The following is a 20,848-nucleotide window of genomic DNA, read 5'->3' on the forward strand; positions in this document are numbered from 1 at the left end:
AGGTCCACTCGTTATAATCCCCTTTTTTTACTGAATTAAATTGATCTAAGAAAAGCCTGCAGCCATATTGTAGATAGAGGCTCTTATTGTGATTTATCATTGCATGTGCATATTATTGTGAATAGCATTGAATTGGTTAGGTAAAGTTTGAAAGACGGAATAGTGGAGAGACACGAGTGTTTCCAAAAATTAGCTGAAATGAGAAGACTAAGTTTTAAGTACATAAAAATATTAGTCCATAACCTTTTATTGAAAATATTAGTATGGTGTGGGTTCCGCCACCATGTTACCAAAAAAAACTTTCATTTTCAGTTTTTAAGGGATAGAGAATAAGTTGTTATTTTTTCATAACACTGCATTCTAATAACAGGTATGTTTGCAATAAAACCTTAAAAATGAAAGAAATAGCCTTGTTTTACTTTTTATATAAATATTGGACTATTCCATCTCCAATTTTCTCATTTGTAGTTAACTGGAAAAAAAATTTTTCTTTTTATATAATCAGCCATAGCTATCTATTTTGTAACTTTATAAATGTAATATTTTGTTATTAGTAATTAAATAAATGCTCAAATGCTGGGAATCTCAGTATACATGTTCACCCCCTCTAACCTCCACAATTTTTGAAATTATGATTTGATTTTCACAATGGGTTGCAGTAACCCCACTCTCCTAAGCAAAAATGACTTTAAGGGGTGGGAATTAGGTCACGCCCCTTGAATGAAGGCAGTTTTATGTTGAAGTTAATAGGGATTTCGTACATTAATGTAATTATCTATAAAACTGTTCATTTAATTGGAAATGTGATGAGAATAGAAGTTGTAGTAAATGTAATTTTCAATAATTTGGTATATCTATAATGAAAATCCATTTAGCCGTTATCAAGAAATTCATGCTTGTTTCTCTATTCTGTACAGACTCATTTCAATATTAATATTAAGGATCCCAAAATATATTTACGGTTATAAAAAGTTAGGTGTGATTATAAAATTGAATCAACTTGATCAAGTTTTCAATTAATGTTTTCTGGGGACAGTTAATAAAAATTTAATTTATTTAAAGACTAATCCATATTGGTCATGTTTTTGATCCGACATAGAAATAATTTTTTGCGTTTTTTTACAATATGTGTGAAAACGGTGCCATAAATTAAAAAAATATATATTGTTTTATAATTCAATCTCCTATTAGAATCTGTCATTATAATTTGAGCTTTCTCGACCAGCCAAGATGATACAAATACCTGTCATGATGATAACGCCTCAATAAATGAACATGTTTACTGGGACACCATGTTTATCTAATTTAGGGTTAATTTTTTATATTCTCATAATATGAGTGCCTAAATCTAGTTCATCAAAAGCTTTCAAATTCGTATTTATTAAATCTTCTATGATTTTAAAGTCACCTACTTCCTCATGATAATTATTATTGTGAAAACATCAATATTTCTCATCGAAATTATTTATTAATTTAATAAATCATTATAAGTTGTTGAGACTAATAAATTTATAGTTTTTATGCTATCTGAGTCCCATGGGTACTGTCTATAGCTACCCCATTGCACTCATGCATAACAAAATCAGCATCCACACTTTTCAAATTCATAATATTGTATTTTCTGGAGTATCGAAGATATTCCTGGAATCATTTAGTATTGAGGATACCAATATTTGGGCTCAATATTATTTGAATATAATATCATAGCTTGGTATTGATATCTGTAATTAATATAGGCTAATGCAAGTAGTAGAAGTAGTAGTAGTCTGATATAGCAACTATGCTAGTAGTGAGTATCTAATTTAGACATCAACTTCCCACACTTCTTCTAAATTAAAACTTTGCCATTCTTCTTCATAGATTCGATATGATATGAGATATATAAATAAGATTTCATCCTATAATTTTATTTATTACGTGCATATTAATAATTACAGTTTTTTTTTAAATTTAATAAGTTTTGGATAAAATTTAAATATTGGTATTTCAGAGCTGATATAATAATCTGTACTATGAGAAAATTTTAACATAGAATTTCAGTCAAGATAAAGATATAATAAAATTAGTAATTAATTTAGAAACCTTATTTGAAAAAAAAATTGATATATTTATAATTTTAGTTTTATAAAAAATAATTCATATTTTGGAATATTAATACTCTGGGCTGATATATTTAAGATATCAAAGATTTTAACCTATTTAAAGATCTATATTTTATTTTTGATATTTCATCCCTACTGGAGGTGCCTGAGACGAGAGACAAATGGTGCCAGAAATTGTGCCATGTGTCATGTTGTGCTGTCTCGTGCTACTCACGCTAGTTCACATTGCGAGAGACACGTCAAACGCACCCCAATGTTCGCCTAGCCTGATAGATATGCTAATTTCATAGCAGGGCTTGGTTCATTTGGATCTGATAATTGATGGATACAAGTTGTCATATCTATTTCTGTCTATATTATTGAAGTTTAGAATTATTACTAAAGAAACCACCGCTCATATGGCTCTAATCTTTTTCTTGCATTGGTTTTAAAGGTTTTTATTTGTAAAATATCAACCGCTTCTTGTATACTTTTTTAGTAAAAAAAAAACACTTAAAATGTGAATTAGGGAAAATAGAACATGAGTAAATAAAATAATTTATACTAAATAATTCAAAAACACTATCCAAAATTATAGTCTCAAAACATTTATTTCATTCACACGTCCAACGTTTCGGCCAATTCGGCCATCTTCAGGGACAATCTTAAATTACTATGAGACATATCATTTAACCATTTAAAAAAACTCCATACAGGCTATTCTGCCCAGGTCAAAACATTTATATCTAATATGTCAAAAATACATTAAAAATCACAGTCCAATTATTTCTCTTTTATCACTATTTATACACTTTTATTTTTCAGATTTTTAGACACTTTTAATTTAAAGATTATAAATAAAAAAATAATTTATAATTAATGAAAAGCCACTTCAATTTGGTATTGTATTGTGGAATACTGGCATCTCTAAATTTACTATAGATAACAAATACTAGTGCTTTACAAATATACTTAGTTTTAAGAATTTAAAAAAAAGATATGTTATTCAGATAAACATGGAAAGATGAAGTTTTAAAAAACAAATAGTTGCAAACACAACTTTCCAAAAATAAGTTAAAAAAATAAAAGTGAACATTATTATATATGTGAATGACTTTGTTTAGGAGAAGAAAAGCTTTCATTACAACAAGGAAATATATTTCTTTAATTAACTGTCTTATCAATATCTTGAGGAGACTTTAAATGTAGCCAGTATTCAAAGACACCTTAAATTTGCCACTTTATTTTTTACTTTGGTCTAACATCATATCAATCAATTTCCTGAAATAGATTGTTTTGTAATAAAAAATTATAATTTTTCCTTCAAAAGATTTGACCAATGTTAACAGAAGATTATCATTCAAAAGATCTGGGAAACCTTAATAAAGTTTAGGAAGTTCATAAAATCTTTATTTATTTTGAAACAGAAAGGAATAAAGGTTTTGATTAAGTATTATTGCCAAATAAATAATCAACTTTTGTCTTTAAACTTATTTCAAATAATCATTTGTATTTATTTATTATTGAGAACATTCAATGAATCATTTTTAAATAATTAAGTGTCTTAAAGAATTTTAAAATGATTAAAAATCTCAAAATTTAAATGTCCCGGTAAATTTGATATTTCTTGCATAAAAAAATTTTGTTGTGATGCACAAGTTTGTTGGAAAATTTTCATTTTGGTTATGCTTCTTACCAAAAATATTGCAACATCAATCTATGTGTGTAAATATAATATTTTTTTTATTATTCATCATTAAGTGAAAATTATAATTATGCAAATTCTTATAAAAAAATATGATTAAATTCAATCATACTTCAGCCCATTACATTGGACTGGTTTTATTTGATTAAATAAAATTGACGTTCCTTGATCTTTTTCTTTTTTTCTGATTAGGTGCTACATGACAGCAATATTATGAAGAATTCTATTGACTAGTGTAAAGCAAATCCTCATTAAAACAAAATCTCCTCCTAATACACATTATTTCTCTAAATAAAATAATCTACCTTAATCCTGCAAAAATACTGTGTATATTTTTTTGTTTTAGTAAAATCTTACATAAATAAAGACTCTAAATAGTTAGTGCTATCATTTTAGCCCTCTAATTTATTTGGATTATTTTTATTCTGGTAATATGATAATTTTTTAGGGAATCCCTTAATATTTTATCCTTGTTTTCTCTAAAAATGTGATTCTATTTTTTCTTAATTCTTTTGGACGTCTTTTTTTTTTTTCTCATTGGTACTTTTTTTTTTAGATTGCTAGTCATTTTGCTATTCTTTATTCTTTCATCTCTTCCTAATGCCTGGTATATCCTGAATACAGTATAAGCTGTTTTTCTTGGCATATTTCAAATAAGCTTTGCTAAATTTTACATAATGTGATCTTAGATAACTAATGTTGTTATTTGATTTAAAAAGAAGGCCAATTATTCTTTTGACATGTCTGGCAGATTCATCCCAGCTATGTCTAATAGACATTTTGCTGGACCCAGTTTTAATGTATGTTAATCCATTATTGTAAATGTAAATTAAATCTTCTTTAATAAATAGTGCAAATGGAATATCGTATTAAATTTCTCTTATTTATAAATCTGCACATAGAGAAGATTGGTAATAGATATATTGCTGGACCCAGTTTTAACTTATGGTAATATATTATACATAAAAATTTAACATTCTTTAATAAGTTGTGCAAATGAAATAACATTGTCTAATTTCTCTATTTATAAATCTGCACTTAGGGAAGGTTGGTAGAAAGCATGTTCTTTTGTCTGTGGTCCAAGAGTTATCTCTCCCCATGTGAAGATATCTCACCTAAATCATCTCCCACCTTCTAATAATCTTAAAACTAGAATAATGCTGACTTGTCTCTTATAAAACTTTTATACATTTGTCTGACTTGTATAATGTATAATGTGTCTCATCTGAAAAGAGTTCAGTCCTCCATTTGTTTTAATCCTGCATTTAGTACTCTCAAGCTGATTATAATGATTTATGGTAAGTTGTTGTCTTGTAGATGGCGTTTTAGGTTGCAAGCTCATTCCAGTCTTTAATTTTACAGTTATAGCAGTATGGATTCTTTGAATATCCTCAATAACAGTTAAATAGCGACTCTGAGAAACATGACTTAAATAAAAAAATTCATGCTTTTTACCATTAGATTGCTCTATGAACTGTGGTTTAAGGTAATTCTATTGTTTGATCTTTTGATCTCTAACTATAACTGTTTTCATCTAGGACAATCATTAATGTTTAGAAAAATATACTTGAAACCGTCATTCAAGCAATTGGTAGTAATATCTTCTACTGGAAGTTAATTGTTTTAAATCAAGAGGTATGATATACCACAAAAGATTGTGAAACATGGATACTTATCTTTCGTCCCCCAAGCATCATGATTGATGTCTGTTCACTTGGAAGATATAAAGAAAAACAAATGGTCCAAGGAAATTAAGGGATTCAATGGTGAGTAAAAATGAATATGGAACTCCAAGACTGTATGTGGAACCAAATATTGTTTCTTTTATAAATAAAAAAAAATAAAAGATAATTAAGATTTTCTGAGAGTTGTGAGAAGAAGAAAAACACCTGATGAATGATTTAACTAGAGGAGCATTGTTGATAGGATCAAAGTCCTTAATAGATCATATCTAATAGAAATAGTTCGAGGTATAATTTTTTTTTTATTTATATATACAATTGTACCTCAATGCAAATTTGAATTTTTCAAATTATTTTTTTTACTCTTAATGAATTTTAAAACTTTTACTGTTAAAAAAAATAATCACTGTGATTTCCATACCACATTACTTCTAACTCAAATGATGCTATTCTAAATAATTGATTTGCCAATATTTTACATATAAATAGTCTTGGTAAAAATATTTGTTAGTTTTAAACACTATGTGAAACTAATAAATCAATAGGCTCCCGATGTTTCCATTGTAGGTAATGTTCAATGAGTTGTTTTATTGTTATAATAAAAATTGTATTACACATACAATCAGGTATTTTATCTTGAAGCGAGCTATATAATGATTTCATATGAAAATTTCCTTACATTTAATGTAGCAGTTATTTGTTATACATTTGTGTTAGGTATTCATTATGATCAGATTACATTTTCAATTTACTTATGCCTAAATTTTACTTTTTTCTGTATAGTATTTGTATATAAATGTATCTATTTCTATTCTAGCAACAACAAAAATTTTCTTTGGATATTAATAGAAATTTGGTCTTTCAACACCAAACCGATTTTAATAATTATTTACATTTACTCATGATGACTCATGCCAATAAGTTTTATTAAAGTTTTTATGAATAGATAATCATCTGACATTAGCATTATTTCATCATTTCTAAACTTTTTAAAATTGTATTACTTACAAACATATATACATGTATTGTTTATGAAAATTATTAAATGAATACCATGAAAAAAATTAATACAATATTCTTGAAGCAATCCATTTATCAAATATTTTTGTTTGTCGTTAGATAAATTGATATTATGGGGCTATCTGGTGTCATCGAACTTTTCTTAATTACGGCTTTGCTCTGTTTGAGTAATAAACCAGCAAAAGCCATAATTTATAGTATTACCAATTTTGGTAAAAGTATGCTCTTCCTCTGGTTCAAGATATGAATTTAATTTTAAAGCCTAATTATTTAATGGTATTCTCTAATTTCTGCCATTGGTCCAGCTTATTACTGCTTATTTATTTGTTTGATTTAGTGTTAAATTTTGTATTCAGAGTGTAATAAAATCCCATATGAATCAACTAATCACTTTTTATTTCAAAAATGTTTATAACCATTACTATTTTCAATAACTTATTTGCATTCAGTAGCAATTAACATTCTGAACTTTCAAATATTTAAAAAAAAAAATTATGATAAATTAGTTATTTTTTCATTGATTGAAAGTGACATATTCAGTTTATATCGTACTTACACCATTTAAAAAATAATAATAATAATAATAATAGTAAATTATTTAATTTGTGAGTTTGAGTTATTTTTAGAATAGTTACTTTCCAAATTTCACATGCTTGTACTTGGCGAGAAAGTTATTTTGAAATTAGTACTAAAGCTTTTTAAACATTTAATTTATTTTACCATGATGATGCTCAGTTTAAAAGTAAATGAATGACGACTCAGAATTTGAATTTAACTATACTCATGTGCAAATGCATAGAATGAATGTTTAGCTTTTTTAGAAAAATAATATTTGTTACGAAATTTCCCTTTTTCTTATGACCAATTCAAGGTGTATGTATGAAAGCTGAATGTACCTATAATTTTGAATGTTGGGAAATTCGTGGTATGGGCATTCAAAATCTGAGACACTCGAACTGGGATTATACCAACGCCCTGCCTATGTTTTCCAGCTTCGAGTAATCAGAGCATTCAAGTCAACGCTAGAAGACCTGGAAGAGCGCAGATCAGTTCATAGTTTACACAGTTTGCGCAGCTCTCGCAGTCACACAGGCCCTCGACCACTCTCAGATATCACCTATATTGATGAGGATCCTGTGAAAACACCATCACCACATAATAACTCATTTAATTATCCACGACTGAATCATTCAACTTTAGCTCCTCCCACTGAACCTTATCGTTTCTCCTCGTCCAATAGTCTTATTCCTGATATTAGCAAAATTCCACATGAGACGAGTATATAACTTTTACTGAAACTAAGTACATTGGATGAAGTCCATATTTTGCTATGGACCCACTTGGTCAATCTGTTATGTGTAAGATAATTTGCATTGAAATCAAAGGCTCTCTCTGGATTATATAAGGTGCATTCTCATACAAGACTTATTTCTTCCATTACGAACTGCCTTCTATACTTCATAGACATTCCTTTATTACTTCCTGTATTTGACTTAGTTTATTGCGATTTATAGATTATTGATGGTAACATTTTTTTAAATGAAAAAGTAAAAAAAAAAAAATAATGTTAATACTTAAAACTGCATAGCTTACTTAAAACTGGCAATAATTACAATCTAAGTTTGAATGTTTAGATATGAATCAGAAAGATATATTGTTATAAATACAGTAGATTTATTAATAAATAAAAATATCATGATCAATAATAGTATTATTGATTCATTGATGTATGCATATGCACATAGGTTTTATTTTGAATCTGATATTTGAATGTATTTATAGGTTTGTTATATTGTCTTAAACAGGTAATGTTTAAGTTTTGAAATACTGAATTGAATGAGATAATGTTAGTGTAAAAAGCTGTCATTTGTGCATATGCATGCCCACACTGGAATTCAAGTGTGGTGAAGAGAATTTTCTTATAAATGTGTTCTCTGCTCCAGATCATGGACCCAATTAAAAAGAAAAGATGATGTATTTTAAAACTTTTAACCTAATATAAATCATATATGAACATTTTTAAGAGATAATAGCTTTTTATTTTTAAATATAAGGATCCTATCTTGAAATGTGAATATAATAATGTATGTTTCTTTTATTATGATTTTTTTTTTTTGTGTTCTAATGAAGTATTGACGTTATTATTGGTATCGTAATGTACAAACATTTTGTTATAATTTAATTTAGTTTTTGTTTTGTTTTGGTGTTTTTAATAAAACAAAATGTTAAATCCATAAATCCATAAAATACAAATGTTTACTGTTTTTCTTTGACCATTCTCCTATATATACATATTTTAGTTTATATTTAAACATTCACATGAATATTTAAACATTGTGTTTAAATGAGTTGTGAATTTTTTTGTATATTCTAGAATAGTGTATATGAATTAACAATCTATTAGCAAAAAATAATCCCACAAATAATTTTTGACCTATCATTGGTATATCATTAAATATTATCAGTACTGACTTTGGTTATAGTTACCAATCATATTCTTAAGATTGTTTTATTCTTTCAATATTTATTGTTCATTGAATGTAACTAATACAAATTTTTATCAAACAGAATATTCTTTCTTACAAATATAAAATGTACACTTTTCAACACTGATGTATGCATCCTTAAATCACTTATGCAGGCATGTAAGCATACACACTCATAGTCACACAGACACATATATATATTAGGGGTTTGTGTGTATGTGCGCGTGCTTGTGTGAGTGCGTGTGTGCGCGCGTGTGTGTGTGTTTGTGTTTGTGTGTGTTTATGCCTGTTTATGTGAATAAGTGAGTGCATTAGGATTCATTCATGTGGATTCATATTCTTATGTTATTCTGCTAATGCAATCTGAAATTATCATTTGTATTGGAAATAGACAGTTTTAATGAATGAAAATGAAAAAAGCAAAAAAAAAAAGCAATGATTACTGTATTTTATCTATTTCCTCCTTTTTAATATTTTTTTTTCATAGATCTTGAGGTCTAAAAAATAAACATTTAGATCTTCGCTTAATAATTACATTTGTTATTTATTTTTATTTAAGAGACAATAAATGTTTTGTAAAAAAAATATATATATAACATCAGGCGCATTCATGATTACTTTTAAGGATATTTAATAGTATTTATAAAATTGTGTAAGGAGTATATTCTTTCAGTGGTCTGTTTTGAGTAAATATCTATTTAATTTGTTATTATGATTTTCATATTTAAAGAAATGTATTCGATTAGGATTTAAAGTTAAGGAATTTCCACTCAGAAGTACATGTTTGTTAAAAATTAATAAAAATTGATTTTTTTTATAGGTTTTTGATTAACCTATCATTACTTGATTAAATTTTCAGATTGCAACAGCTTTATTTTATCTTGTCAAGATAAAGAAACTTCAAAATACGTAATATCAAGGGAGTGAAAGAGGGGCTGCAACAATTGCAAATTCCAAAACCTTTTTTATTTAGATGAATGTTGTCTTGTTCTGGATTACTGATCTTTCGTGACAGCTTTACCTCCATTCTTCCTTCTCCTTGTTGTATTCTATCTTTCTGCCTTTCTCTACTTTAAAACTTCTTTAAATATTTTTTAAGGTTTTATTTATTTTTTTTATCATGCATTGCCACCTAAGCTACCTTTTATAAGTAAAAATATTGTATTTGTGTACTGTGTAGAACTATTAACACATCAATTGCCACAGAAATGCGTCTACATTCACATATTGTTTAATTCCGTGCTGCTCACATATGTAGCATATTCTTGTCTCCATTTTATGCCTCTTTACTTTCTTAATGTTGTTTTATAATGTTTTCACTTACAGCATCACAGTCTATTATGACACAGTTAGTGTAAATGCTTATACAGGATGCTTGCTAGAATTATTCTGAAATATGTAAATAACAAATGTATTAGCAGGCCAATAAAATGACAGTCTCTTACTGTATAGGCAATTTCACATTTAAAACTATTACTTGGTTATGTAGTAAAGCACCCTATTCTCCCTTTTTTCTTTTTTTTTATGTTCTCATCATTTATGTTCAATCTTCTCACTGCTGTATTGGCCTTTACTCTTGAAGGTGATAGGTGGTGAATTGCAAGAGCGTTTGATTCCAGTTCCCTACAGCAAGAGCTCCACTGACCAAGCTGTAAGACACTTTCCTACAAACTACTGTCCGCTCGTTCGCAGATTGTAATTGCTACTGCTATTGCTGTTCTTATAGTATTTCTATTGTTAACTATGCATGCTGCCTTCAATGTCTTCTAATTCTTCCTCAAGCGAATGCAAAGTTTTTCCAATTTAGAAATGTCATTAATAATGACCACTTCGGTTATTTAATAAAAATAAAAATTGAGTAATGTGTAAGCTTTTGAAAATTGCCAGTAAGCCATATAGAAACATTTTGCGAATTCCATTATTTGAGTTGTTTTTTTTTTTGTGTGTGTTTTCTTTTCTTTTTGCTCAGCTAGTGATTTATATTTGTGTGAATTATGCTTTTATGAAATTTTACTTGACTTTTCTATTTTTTTTTTTTTTTAATTTTATTGATATTACTATTTTCTTTTTTTTGCATGAAACAGGTTTCACTGATTCTACTATTAATTCTTGAATAACTATTTGTTCAATATTTGAAAATACAAACAGATTTGTAGTATACTCTAAACATTTTTAAGCAGTTACTAATAAATGTGAAGACAGGTAAACATTAATGAGGATAAATGCTATCTTATTCGTTTCATTTTTTACTATTTTCATGGTAACTAAGTACTTAATGTCTCATATTTTTATAATAATATTCTTTTATACATTCTATTTATTGATTTTTGTCCTATCATTTATACATAATTCAAGCATACTCACAGATTTTCAGAATTTATTTTTGTCAAATAAAGTTTTTGTAATTGTATGCACTCCAGAGCATTCCAATGTCCATATATATCAGCATGATGACAGAGAAGTATTTTACATTTAATGAAGAAAAATGTGTCTGTATGTGTTTTAGAATGCTCTGTTTGTACTGTCTAGAAGTTTTTTTTTTTTTTTTTTTTTTTTTTTTAAATACTTAAAATACAATGGGTTTCTTTTGTTCAAGGTAGGTGGATTTTATGGTAATGCATGCTTCATTTTTTTCTGATGAAGATAAGTGATTTTGCTGCAATTCTTTCATCTGGCGTGTTTTGTTTCTTCTTTTAGTACCTGCATTCTTTATTTTATTTTGGTAGTTTTCAACTGTAATCCTGCCATGTGTGCCCAAAAGGCTTTTTGATTTTTAACATATTTCATCCTTTTCATCCCTTTCTAGTGTTGCAGTGGCTCCTCTTTCCCTGCCTTACCAAAATGATATTGAATACCAAAATTAACTTATCCTTTTATGCATACATATTGATCTATGTATGTATTTCGCATGTGTGTCTATGAAATATAAACCATTATTCACACATGCCTAATTAATATTCCACACTTGAAGGTAACTATAAAAATATATTGAAATGTAATTTGTCTCTGACAATGAACTTTTAAATTAAATTTGCATGAAATGGGATAAATATTTGACAAAATTTTTCTGTATAGAGAAACACTGCTATACTATTAATCATAGAAAAATAACATGTATTTTGGCATTTAATGCCTTCTGGGTTTGCTATTTTGCATTTAAATGACTGTATGTATTGTTTTTACATCTGGCAATGCTAAAGCTGCATGATGCAGCAAGCTCTGCGTGTATTTTAAATTCATTGTACTCTACACAATAATTTTTTTTGTGTGTGTTGATGTAATAATTTGTTTGCCTATATGTGTGTCTGTTGGTGTGTTTCTGTACACACATATTGGCAAACATACACATTCTTTGCTTGATTGCTGCGTTTTTCTATGCAATTGATTGTTTTATTTATATTTTTTATTAATTAGTGATTATTAAAGTAGTGTGAGAGATAATAAAATACTATGCTGCATTAATTGTCTAGCAATATTACTTATATTTTTATGCTGAATTAGTTCTAAAATTATATTTTTAATTAAAAATTACTTGTTGTTAAAGAGATGCTTTCTGCATTTTTCACATCTATGCATATAATAATTATGCAATTTGATTCAAGCTTTATTACACTATTTATTTAAAGCAATAGGCACTTTAAACTTAAAATGTTAATTTTAATATTGTAGTGCACTCAGATCACTGTTTAAGTTTCTTAGAATTGAAAAAAAAAAAAAATAGATTAAAATATATATCTTGAAATGCAAGTAAAATTTACTTTAAAAATTATAATAGTTATCAGATAGTAAATTTCGACATTGTTATTGTATATAATGTTGATTTCAGATGCAGTGCACAATCAGGGGAGCCGTCCTCTCAGAGCACAAATTCTTATAATTATTAGTGCTAATCTAATTGGGGTTAAAGTGGATTTATTATCAAATCATCTGTGTGTGTGAGTGTGGTCATTTGTGTAGCAAAGAATTTCATGGTTTTTCTATAGAATGTAGAAATGCCAGGATTGAGTTTGCTTATGAGATTGCACGCTTTAAATTGTTTCAAGTATTTTATAAATTGGTCCAGATCATTTGAAATCTTAGGTTTCACTTTTGTGCATATTTTAAACTGCACATATTAAAGTAAAAGATCTTTCAATGGTTTAAATTAAATTGTTGTTTGGTCTTCGATCTAATATAGAGGGCTAAATTTCTTGATTATTGGCTTTCAACTTTACATTCTTTAGAAATGTCTTTGTGATATTAATATTTTAATAAATATTTTCCTTTTTAGGATAAAGAAGTTTCTAAATTATTTCTTTATAAATTTTATTATTTTTTATTTAAATTAAATAATTAATTACACCAAAAGACTTAACTGGTTTTATTTATTTTTAATGGTGTTAATGCTAATATTCAGCTTTTGTGAATTGGAGTTTATGGGTATTTATTTTATTAATTTGTACAGTAGCATAAAAAGTCATTTAAGTGTATTTATGTTTAGTGTACATGTTAATCATTCAATTGAATATAAAAATATTAATATTGAAAAGACAAAGCTGAAAAATATGTAATATTCTTGATGATATTTACATAATTTTTTAAAGAAATTTTATATTCAATAATTCACTTGTATTTTTTTAAAATATGTATGAGTCATGAAAATGATTAGTATTATAAGATTTGTATTATAGAAAAATATTTTATATTTTCTCAATTATATCTTACACACTTGTTATTTTCGAGAAAATGGAACAGTATGATCATGGCAGCGAAAAAACTGGTTGTATTGTTGATATTCATCATTTAATTATGAAATGTCATTTACATTTAATATACTCTTAATTGTTTGCTTTTTTTGTTTTAAATTATTATAAAGTTTCTAAGGCAAGGAATGTGCAACTTGTTATGATAGCCAAAGTATTATAATTTTTATTTTTTCCTAGTTTCTATGTTTTTATTTTTACCCTCACCATTTGAACCTAAATAAGTGATCCTAAATTCACTCTATCCATTATGTTTAAGTAGTATTTTATAGTGCATTAGAATATGACTAATATCAATCATTCTTCTTTTTTTTTCAATAAAACATTTATATTCTGTTTTTACTGTTTATATAGTATATGAATAAAATACAAAATGTTGGAGTGGAAGTTGTAAAAGTATAGATAAATCATTTTAGAATGATAAATTGTGTAAAAGGAATAATAAGTCAGAGAAGGGGGGATAATGATAAAAAGTTAGCTTGGTACATGTTTTGTTATCATAAAAAATAATGTTAATTTATTTATATTTTCTTGTGACTGAGTTATATATATATGTTTGTGTGTGCGGGTGATTTCATGTATACATGCACATTCATGTGAGATCGAAAATGTATTTTTCACATTTATGCATTAAACTTGGTTTATTGATTTTATGTAATACTTAGTATTGGTGAACAATCAAAATGATATAACCGAATAAAATATGTTCTATATGCATTTCCAGGATCATCACTTTAAAGTTAATTAATCTGTAATTTTCATGTGTGTAAAATTTTTTCAGGATAGTAAAATAAGAGGTGTATTATTTAGTAAACTGAGTTCTTAAGTTAAAATCCTTATACTTATTTAAAGTAAGTAATTGTACTACTTATTAATTATACTATGGTGCCATTTTCTTGAAAAATGAAATACCAGTCTGAAGAGCGAAATTATTTATAGGCCTTAAATGATACAGAAGAGAAAGTAAAGGTCTTTTTTATCTCAGTTTTTAGATTTTTGCATATTTCACTAATTTTACAAACATTTGTCATCATAAAAATTTATTTTTGTTTCAAGTAGCATATTGCTATGATTTATAGATTTATATAAATTTAGTTAGTGTGATTTTGATTGTATTGAATGATTTTTTTTATTTATTTATTATACAGTAATAAGTAATTTATGAAGTAAACAGCACATTGACACCTAAGGCTGTTGTAACTTACCCCTAGTCTAAAGCAGCCAAATGTAAACCTTGATAATGCACAATTTATGATAAATTCTGTACTTATACTTTACTAATCACTATTTATTTTAATTTTGAAATGTTATTAGTTTTTCCTTCTATTTTTTATTTGTTTCCTTTTCTCTCAGTGAAACATTATGAATGCATGTGAGTTGTACCTTTCTCATGTTTGCAAATTGATGGTACGTATATATGTTTGCTTATCAATTAATTATGCTTGTGTGTATCAAAGGAGTATTCTTAAACCCTTTTCTACCACATGCAGACTTGCTCACAATTATGTTTATACTTGTGAGTTGGTAAATGATTAATCTATGTACACATATATATTGACTCTCTTGTATTCATGTGTAAAAAAAACTCATACTCATATGCACTCATATACAGACCAACACACTCATCAATGAAAATATCAATTTTACTGGACATTAATAGTATATATTTGAGAAAAAGACGAATATAAGAAAAATAAATTGAAAAGCAAATATTTTGACATTTTTAGTTTCAAACATTTTTATCTTCCTTTTCTTTTCTTTTTTTTTATTAATATCAAATTAGGTTATGTGCATAATCGTTTCCTTGATTGGTTTCTGTTTAATCATCTATTTATTACAGCCGTTTTTAAAAATTTATGTTGTTTTTCTTAGTTAATATACTATAGTTTCGGAACTTCAACTAGGAATTGAACATGGAAATTTACAATGAACTTTAGCGCTAACTTTTGAGTATTGCAGAATTTTGTGGCGGATACATGGCCTTCTGCGCATCATCTTGTTACATTAAATGAAAGCAAAGTGGCCCCATCGTAAGCACTGCATGAGACCACTATCACTATCGCGCTAACGCCCTGCTTTTATTTTGTGAGTATAATATCCACTGTATTATGTTGGGCTTAAATTGTGCTTTTCTCTGTGCTGATTTTTTTTTCTATTTTTTTTTTTTTTTAACGTGAAATCTAGTAGTCATATAACAGCAGTGCAAAATTACTACTTTTTTAATTTGATTTAAATTGTATTACTTTAACCGGTGTGCTGTTGAATAATAATTTACCATGAAATCACAAACGGTATCAATAATATATAATGGACGAGAAATATTCATTCATGTTAAATGATTTTGTGATAAAATTTATGTGCATTTTATTTTCAAATTAGCTATTTTTTATTTTTATTATTTTTTTAATTTTCTTACAAATGTTGAAGAACAAACTACAATGACTGAAGGTCCCCTTGTTATATTACAGATATATTTTATCGTTATATATTTTATTTTTATATCCATTAAGCATGTTATTTCATATGTGTCTGCTCTTTGCTTAATTATAAGTGTTTTTTTATCAGTGTATATGTGCATGGGTGTGCACACATGAATTATGAATTACAAATATTTTTTTCTAAATACACATTTTGAAAAATATAAAATAAAGCTACCACAGCATTAAGTGTCAATATACCAGTTTGCTTTTAAAGAAGTTATTATATGCATGGATATTTGATGTGTTTTTATGTTATAATATAGAGGATAAATTTCTTCTGTTCAATTTTGGCTTGTCATTTATTTTATTTTATTTCATAAGTTCTATGTTGGTCATGTTTTTTTACTTTATTTTTGTTTTGATGAATGATTGTCAGGAGCATAACCAAAGCTTTATTTATTATGATCGTAAGCAAACACTTCAAGTGAGAAATCAAATATCTAACATTTTTCTAATTTCTTGAAAATTTATTTAAATATCATTTACATTATTGGTTTTGTTCCTGTGAATGTATGTCCTTTAATTCTTTATTGTATTGTGATGTATGTTCCTGATAAGTCAGAAGACTAGGAAAGGAACTAATATGCTTGTATTTTTATTTCATATTTTTGTATTATTATTCCTCAGTTTGTAATAAGGTAGAAGTAAAACTTAATTATAAATATGCACTTCATATTATTCAAATTAAGGTAGATTTTAATTTTCTTCATCTGTGTGACAGAAGCGTTACAAAAACTATTGCACTATTTGTGTGATTAATAATACAAACCATCGAACAGTAATCTTTTGGCACGCACATCTCATGTGACAAAAGTGCATGACATCTTCATTCATAATCACAGAATGCTTTTACATTATGTCATTTATGTGTTAATTTGATGTATTTATATTTAAAGATGAGTAATGTAAATTTTTATGTATGTGTGTGTATGTTTCCATGTTTATGTATGTATATATATATAAACTTTTATTTATATATACATATGTAAGATTACAGCACCTGCATGGTCTCGAAATGTATATGAGCACTACATTTTTATTTATTGATGGTAAATGTTTTAGAAGGTGTATTGTTTTGTTTTATGTATAATGTTAAATTATGACAAATATTGTTTGATTTTTTTTCATGTGCAAGAATTTTTATTTGTATGTATTTACAACAGTTAAAAAAACTTCTGATTGAAGTACTAATAATAATCATGTTAACAACCTGAAGTTGAAAAACATTTAAAAGATTAAGTTTAGCTTAATAAAGTTAATCATAAAGCATACTACTTAAAGTTATTTTTGTCTTCTTTTTAACACATTGACTTCATACAAAGAGGTAACAATTAGTTTCCATTCTTGCCTAGGAAGCCAACTAATAGTTGTCTCATTTTTTTTTTTACTTACCATATTTGTGCAGCTTTGATGAATTTTTTATACATTGTGAAAGATGGTAAGTTAAAAAAAAACAATGAGATAACTCGTAGTTGGTGTGTTGGGCAAGAATGCAAACCACAAGTTATCTTATAGTTGGCAGGATATGTGTTAATATTGATTTTCTCTATAATTACTTTATATTTAAATGGCCACTGATTTTTTTTTTATATATTATTACAATTTTTAAGACTCTTAATAATATAATGATTTTCTTTATTTTCATGTATCTATGAAATTCCTGCACATGGCTCATAATTTAAAATTTGTTTCCTATCATGATTTAAAAAAAGTTTTTAAATTGTTTTTCCTAAATAATTTTAAACTAATTATCATTCAGGATATGTTGTAACAATAACTTCATTGTAATTTAATTTTACAATTTGAATGATTTATAAATATATTTTGTAATTAACTCTTGTATTATAGATTTTCAAAGTTTAATATAAACTATAATCCAGAAAAAGTAAATGTTGTAATTTAAAGCAGTTCTTTAATACATATCGGTTACTATGGTTATGGGTAATAAAATGACCGTGATTTTCCCATTTAAACGTTTTCCATGTTAATGTTAATATATGTATCGGATTTCTTTTCAGGAAAAGTCTTTATATAAACTATAGGCAGGCGATTGCAATGAAAGATGTCAATAATGATCAGTAAGGCTCCATCATTTTTACTGAAGCCTGTGAGTACGCTATTAAATTATTAGTAACAGTATTTTGTTTTTATTAATGATTTAGTAATTTTTAAAATTTAATGATCTAAAATAATGTCTCAAGTTTTAGGAAAAAGTATGGAAGAGATTGTATATACTTGCATTGTTGATATAATTGTTCTAAATTAAGTTTTAATGTTTAAGAATATGTAATATTCCTATTACATCTATTCTAGTTTGTTTTTGTGTTTTTACTGAATGTATAGAAAATTGTTGAAATTGAATATAAGATATGATATTGTATATACCTGTTATTCTTATACTTATAGCCTAGTATTAACCTCATGAATGCTTTAGTGGCTGTTTATTAATTGTTATATCAATGAAATATACAGTAGACTTTCACAAATCATAACAATTAATTCTTATATTAGCAGTATATTTTAATAGAAAATAAATGCTATTAAGGTTATATAGTTTTGTTAATGTTGTTAATTGTCAGAATTTATTGTTTGTTAATATCTAATTCTGGGGTTGTTATGTATATTTGTTATGGCAGAATTCCTTAACACACACAAGTTTGTCAAAGTAGCATTAGAATGAGAGAGAAAGTATAGAGAAGAGAAGAGTGACGGAAAGATGGTGAGGGGGAAAGAGAGAGATTGAAAGATAGCAAGAGGGAAAGAGTATGAGAAAGAGAGAGAAAGAGAATAATGACAGGGGATGCAAAGGAATGTTTTTATAAGTTATTTTTTATTTATTTGTGTAACCTTTAGTTTTGAATTGAAGGGTGAATTATTTAATTTTTAAAATTAGTCTGAACACTGCATTTTCCTTGTATTCTTTAGTATTAATTTGTAATATTATATATTGATAACAATGAATCAGATTTCTGTAATTTTCTACGTTATATTTATGTTTTTCTCTATTTAAATTTATTTTACAGATACTTTATAAAAATGCAATATATATTTTAAAATATTTATATATATACATATATTTTTAATTTATGACAATTATTGAAGATCAAAATTATTCTGAGTTTTTACACATTAGTTTTTTTTTAATTAATTGTTTTTAGTGGGATGGTGTTCATTGTTTAATTTACACCCCTGATGTATAAATTAAATTTGTTTGAATGTTATGCCATATGTGATGGTGTTATGGGATAATGTCATGTTTGGGAATAACAATTCTATATTTAGATGAATATATATTGTATTTGAATACCTAATTTGAAATAATAAAACTGCAAGAATATCTTTACTTAGCTGGATGGAAATGTTAATGGTCACAAAACCTTCAGTTTAATTTGCAAATTGAATACGTAATATACAAATGTATATGTATATGTATATATATATATATATATATATATATATAAAATTTAAATTTTAAGTTGGACTCAAAGATTTAGACTATATTGTTAATTTAATTATATATTGTAATATGTACAAACAAATAAATTCGAATATTGGTTAAGCATGTTTATTTATTTACTTTCTCAAGATTTTATTTTACCTTAACAAATCTTCTTTCCATATGTTTCTGTTTTACTTATTTTTTTTTATTGTTTCTATTATTCAATTTGTAGATTCTTTCCAAACAGCTAAATATTTTTATTAAGTAAAATTTCTTTGTTCTTTAAGAATCTTTTGTAGATGCATAAGCCTACCTGGGTTACAGAGTGTGTCTGTTCATTTATATTTTTAGCATAATTAACTCATTTAAGAAATAAATAATTACATTTTGGAGATGATATTTCATTTTCATTTTGTATGCATATCCATTCCTGTTCAAATATTTAAGGGTAGCAGTTCTATTTTGTAAAATCTATACGGAGATGATACCAGTGTATTGCAAATGTAATCTATACATTTTTTAAATCTACAGATACCTAGTTTACTAGGTACAGTAATACTACCTAATTTAATTAGGTACAACTCCTGTTATAGTATGAATATATATTAAACACAGGATATATATTTTTTTGTTCAGTCTGCTTAACATTGTAAATTATTTAGGTCAAATTATTGTAATGTAAAAAAAAGGAAAGTTAATAAAATCTATTCGCTGATTTCAGTCAATAGTTATTATTTTATAAAAACCTTTCCGTATGTAAATGTTAAAAGTGAGTTAAAATATGACATATTACAAGGTGAAAGACTGGATTTATTTTTAATTGAATGAACAAAAGAAAAAGTTTGAGGTCATTAGACTGCATCTCACCAGTTAAAGATCAATTTTATTTATTTATTTTCAACTACGTCCCACTGAAATTATTTTGCTTTGAAATTACTTTTGTTGTACTAAAATTCTCTTGTAAAGATATTTTAGTTTTGTTTCCAAAGTTCCAAAATGTATAGTATTTTCTCAAAAATTTGAGTTGGTTTTAAATATTTGACAGGCAGTGTATGTTGTATTTTGAAATAATTTTCTTACTAAAAGGTTTTTATAAAATAATAAAAAATTACTAAAATCGACATTATTCAATTTTTTTTTTTTTTATAATTTGGCCAAAGGAATTGCCAATGCTTAGCAAAATATTGAAAAAACTTTAAATCTTGTTTATATA

General features: G+C 26.3%; 1 protein-coding gene across 22 annotated transcripts in view; it reads left to right on the forward strand.

Annotated features, from left to right (window-relative positions):
- Positions 1 to 20,848, forward strand: part of PMCA (plasma membrane calcium-transporting ATPase 3) — a 728,428-nt gene that overhangs the window by 705,033 nt on the left and 2,547 nt on the right. For 13 of the 22 annotated variants that reach the window (XM_067047708.1, XM_067047709.1, XM_067047707.1 and 10 more), the window contains one exon: positions 7,481 to 7,967. The exons of 1 other annotated variant lie outside the window; for it this stretch is intronic. In XM_067047708.1, coding sequence (XP_066903809.1) covers positions 7,481 to 7,774 — 294 coding nt within the window. In that variant the 3' untranslated portion in view covers positions 7,775 to 7,967. Of the gene's footprint in view, positions 1 to 7,480; positions 7,968 to 10,556; positions 10,670 to 12,800; positions 15,437 to 15,675; positions 16,058 to 18,214; positions 19,283 to 20,848 lie in introns of those variants that run through there. 8 more of the 22 variants (XR_010843530.1, XM_067047719.1, XM_067047718.1 and 5 more) reach the window with 8 other exon arrangements.

The sequence above is a fragment of the Halyomorpha halys genome, unplaced genomic scaffold, assembly GCF_000696795.3.
Source record: "Halyomorpha halys isolate HHAL.00 unplaced genomic scaffold, Hhal_1.1 Scaffold389.1, whole genome shotgun sequence".
Lineage (NCBI taxonomy): Eukaryota > Metazoa > Arthropoda > Insecta > Hemiptera > Pentatomidae > Halyomorpha > Halyomorpha halys.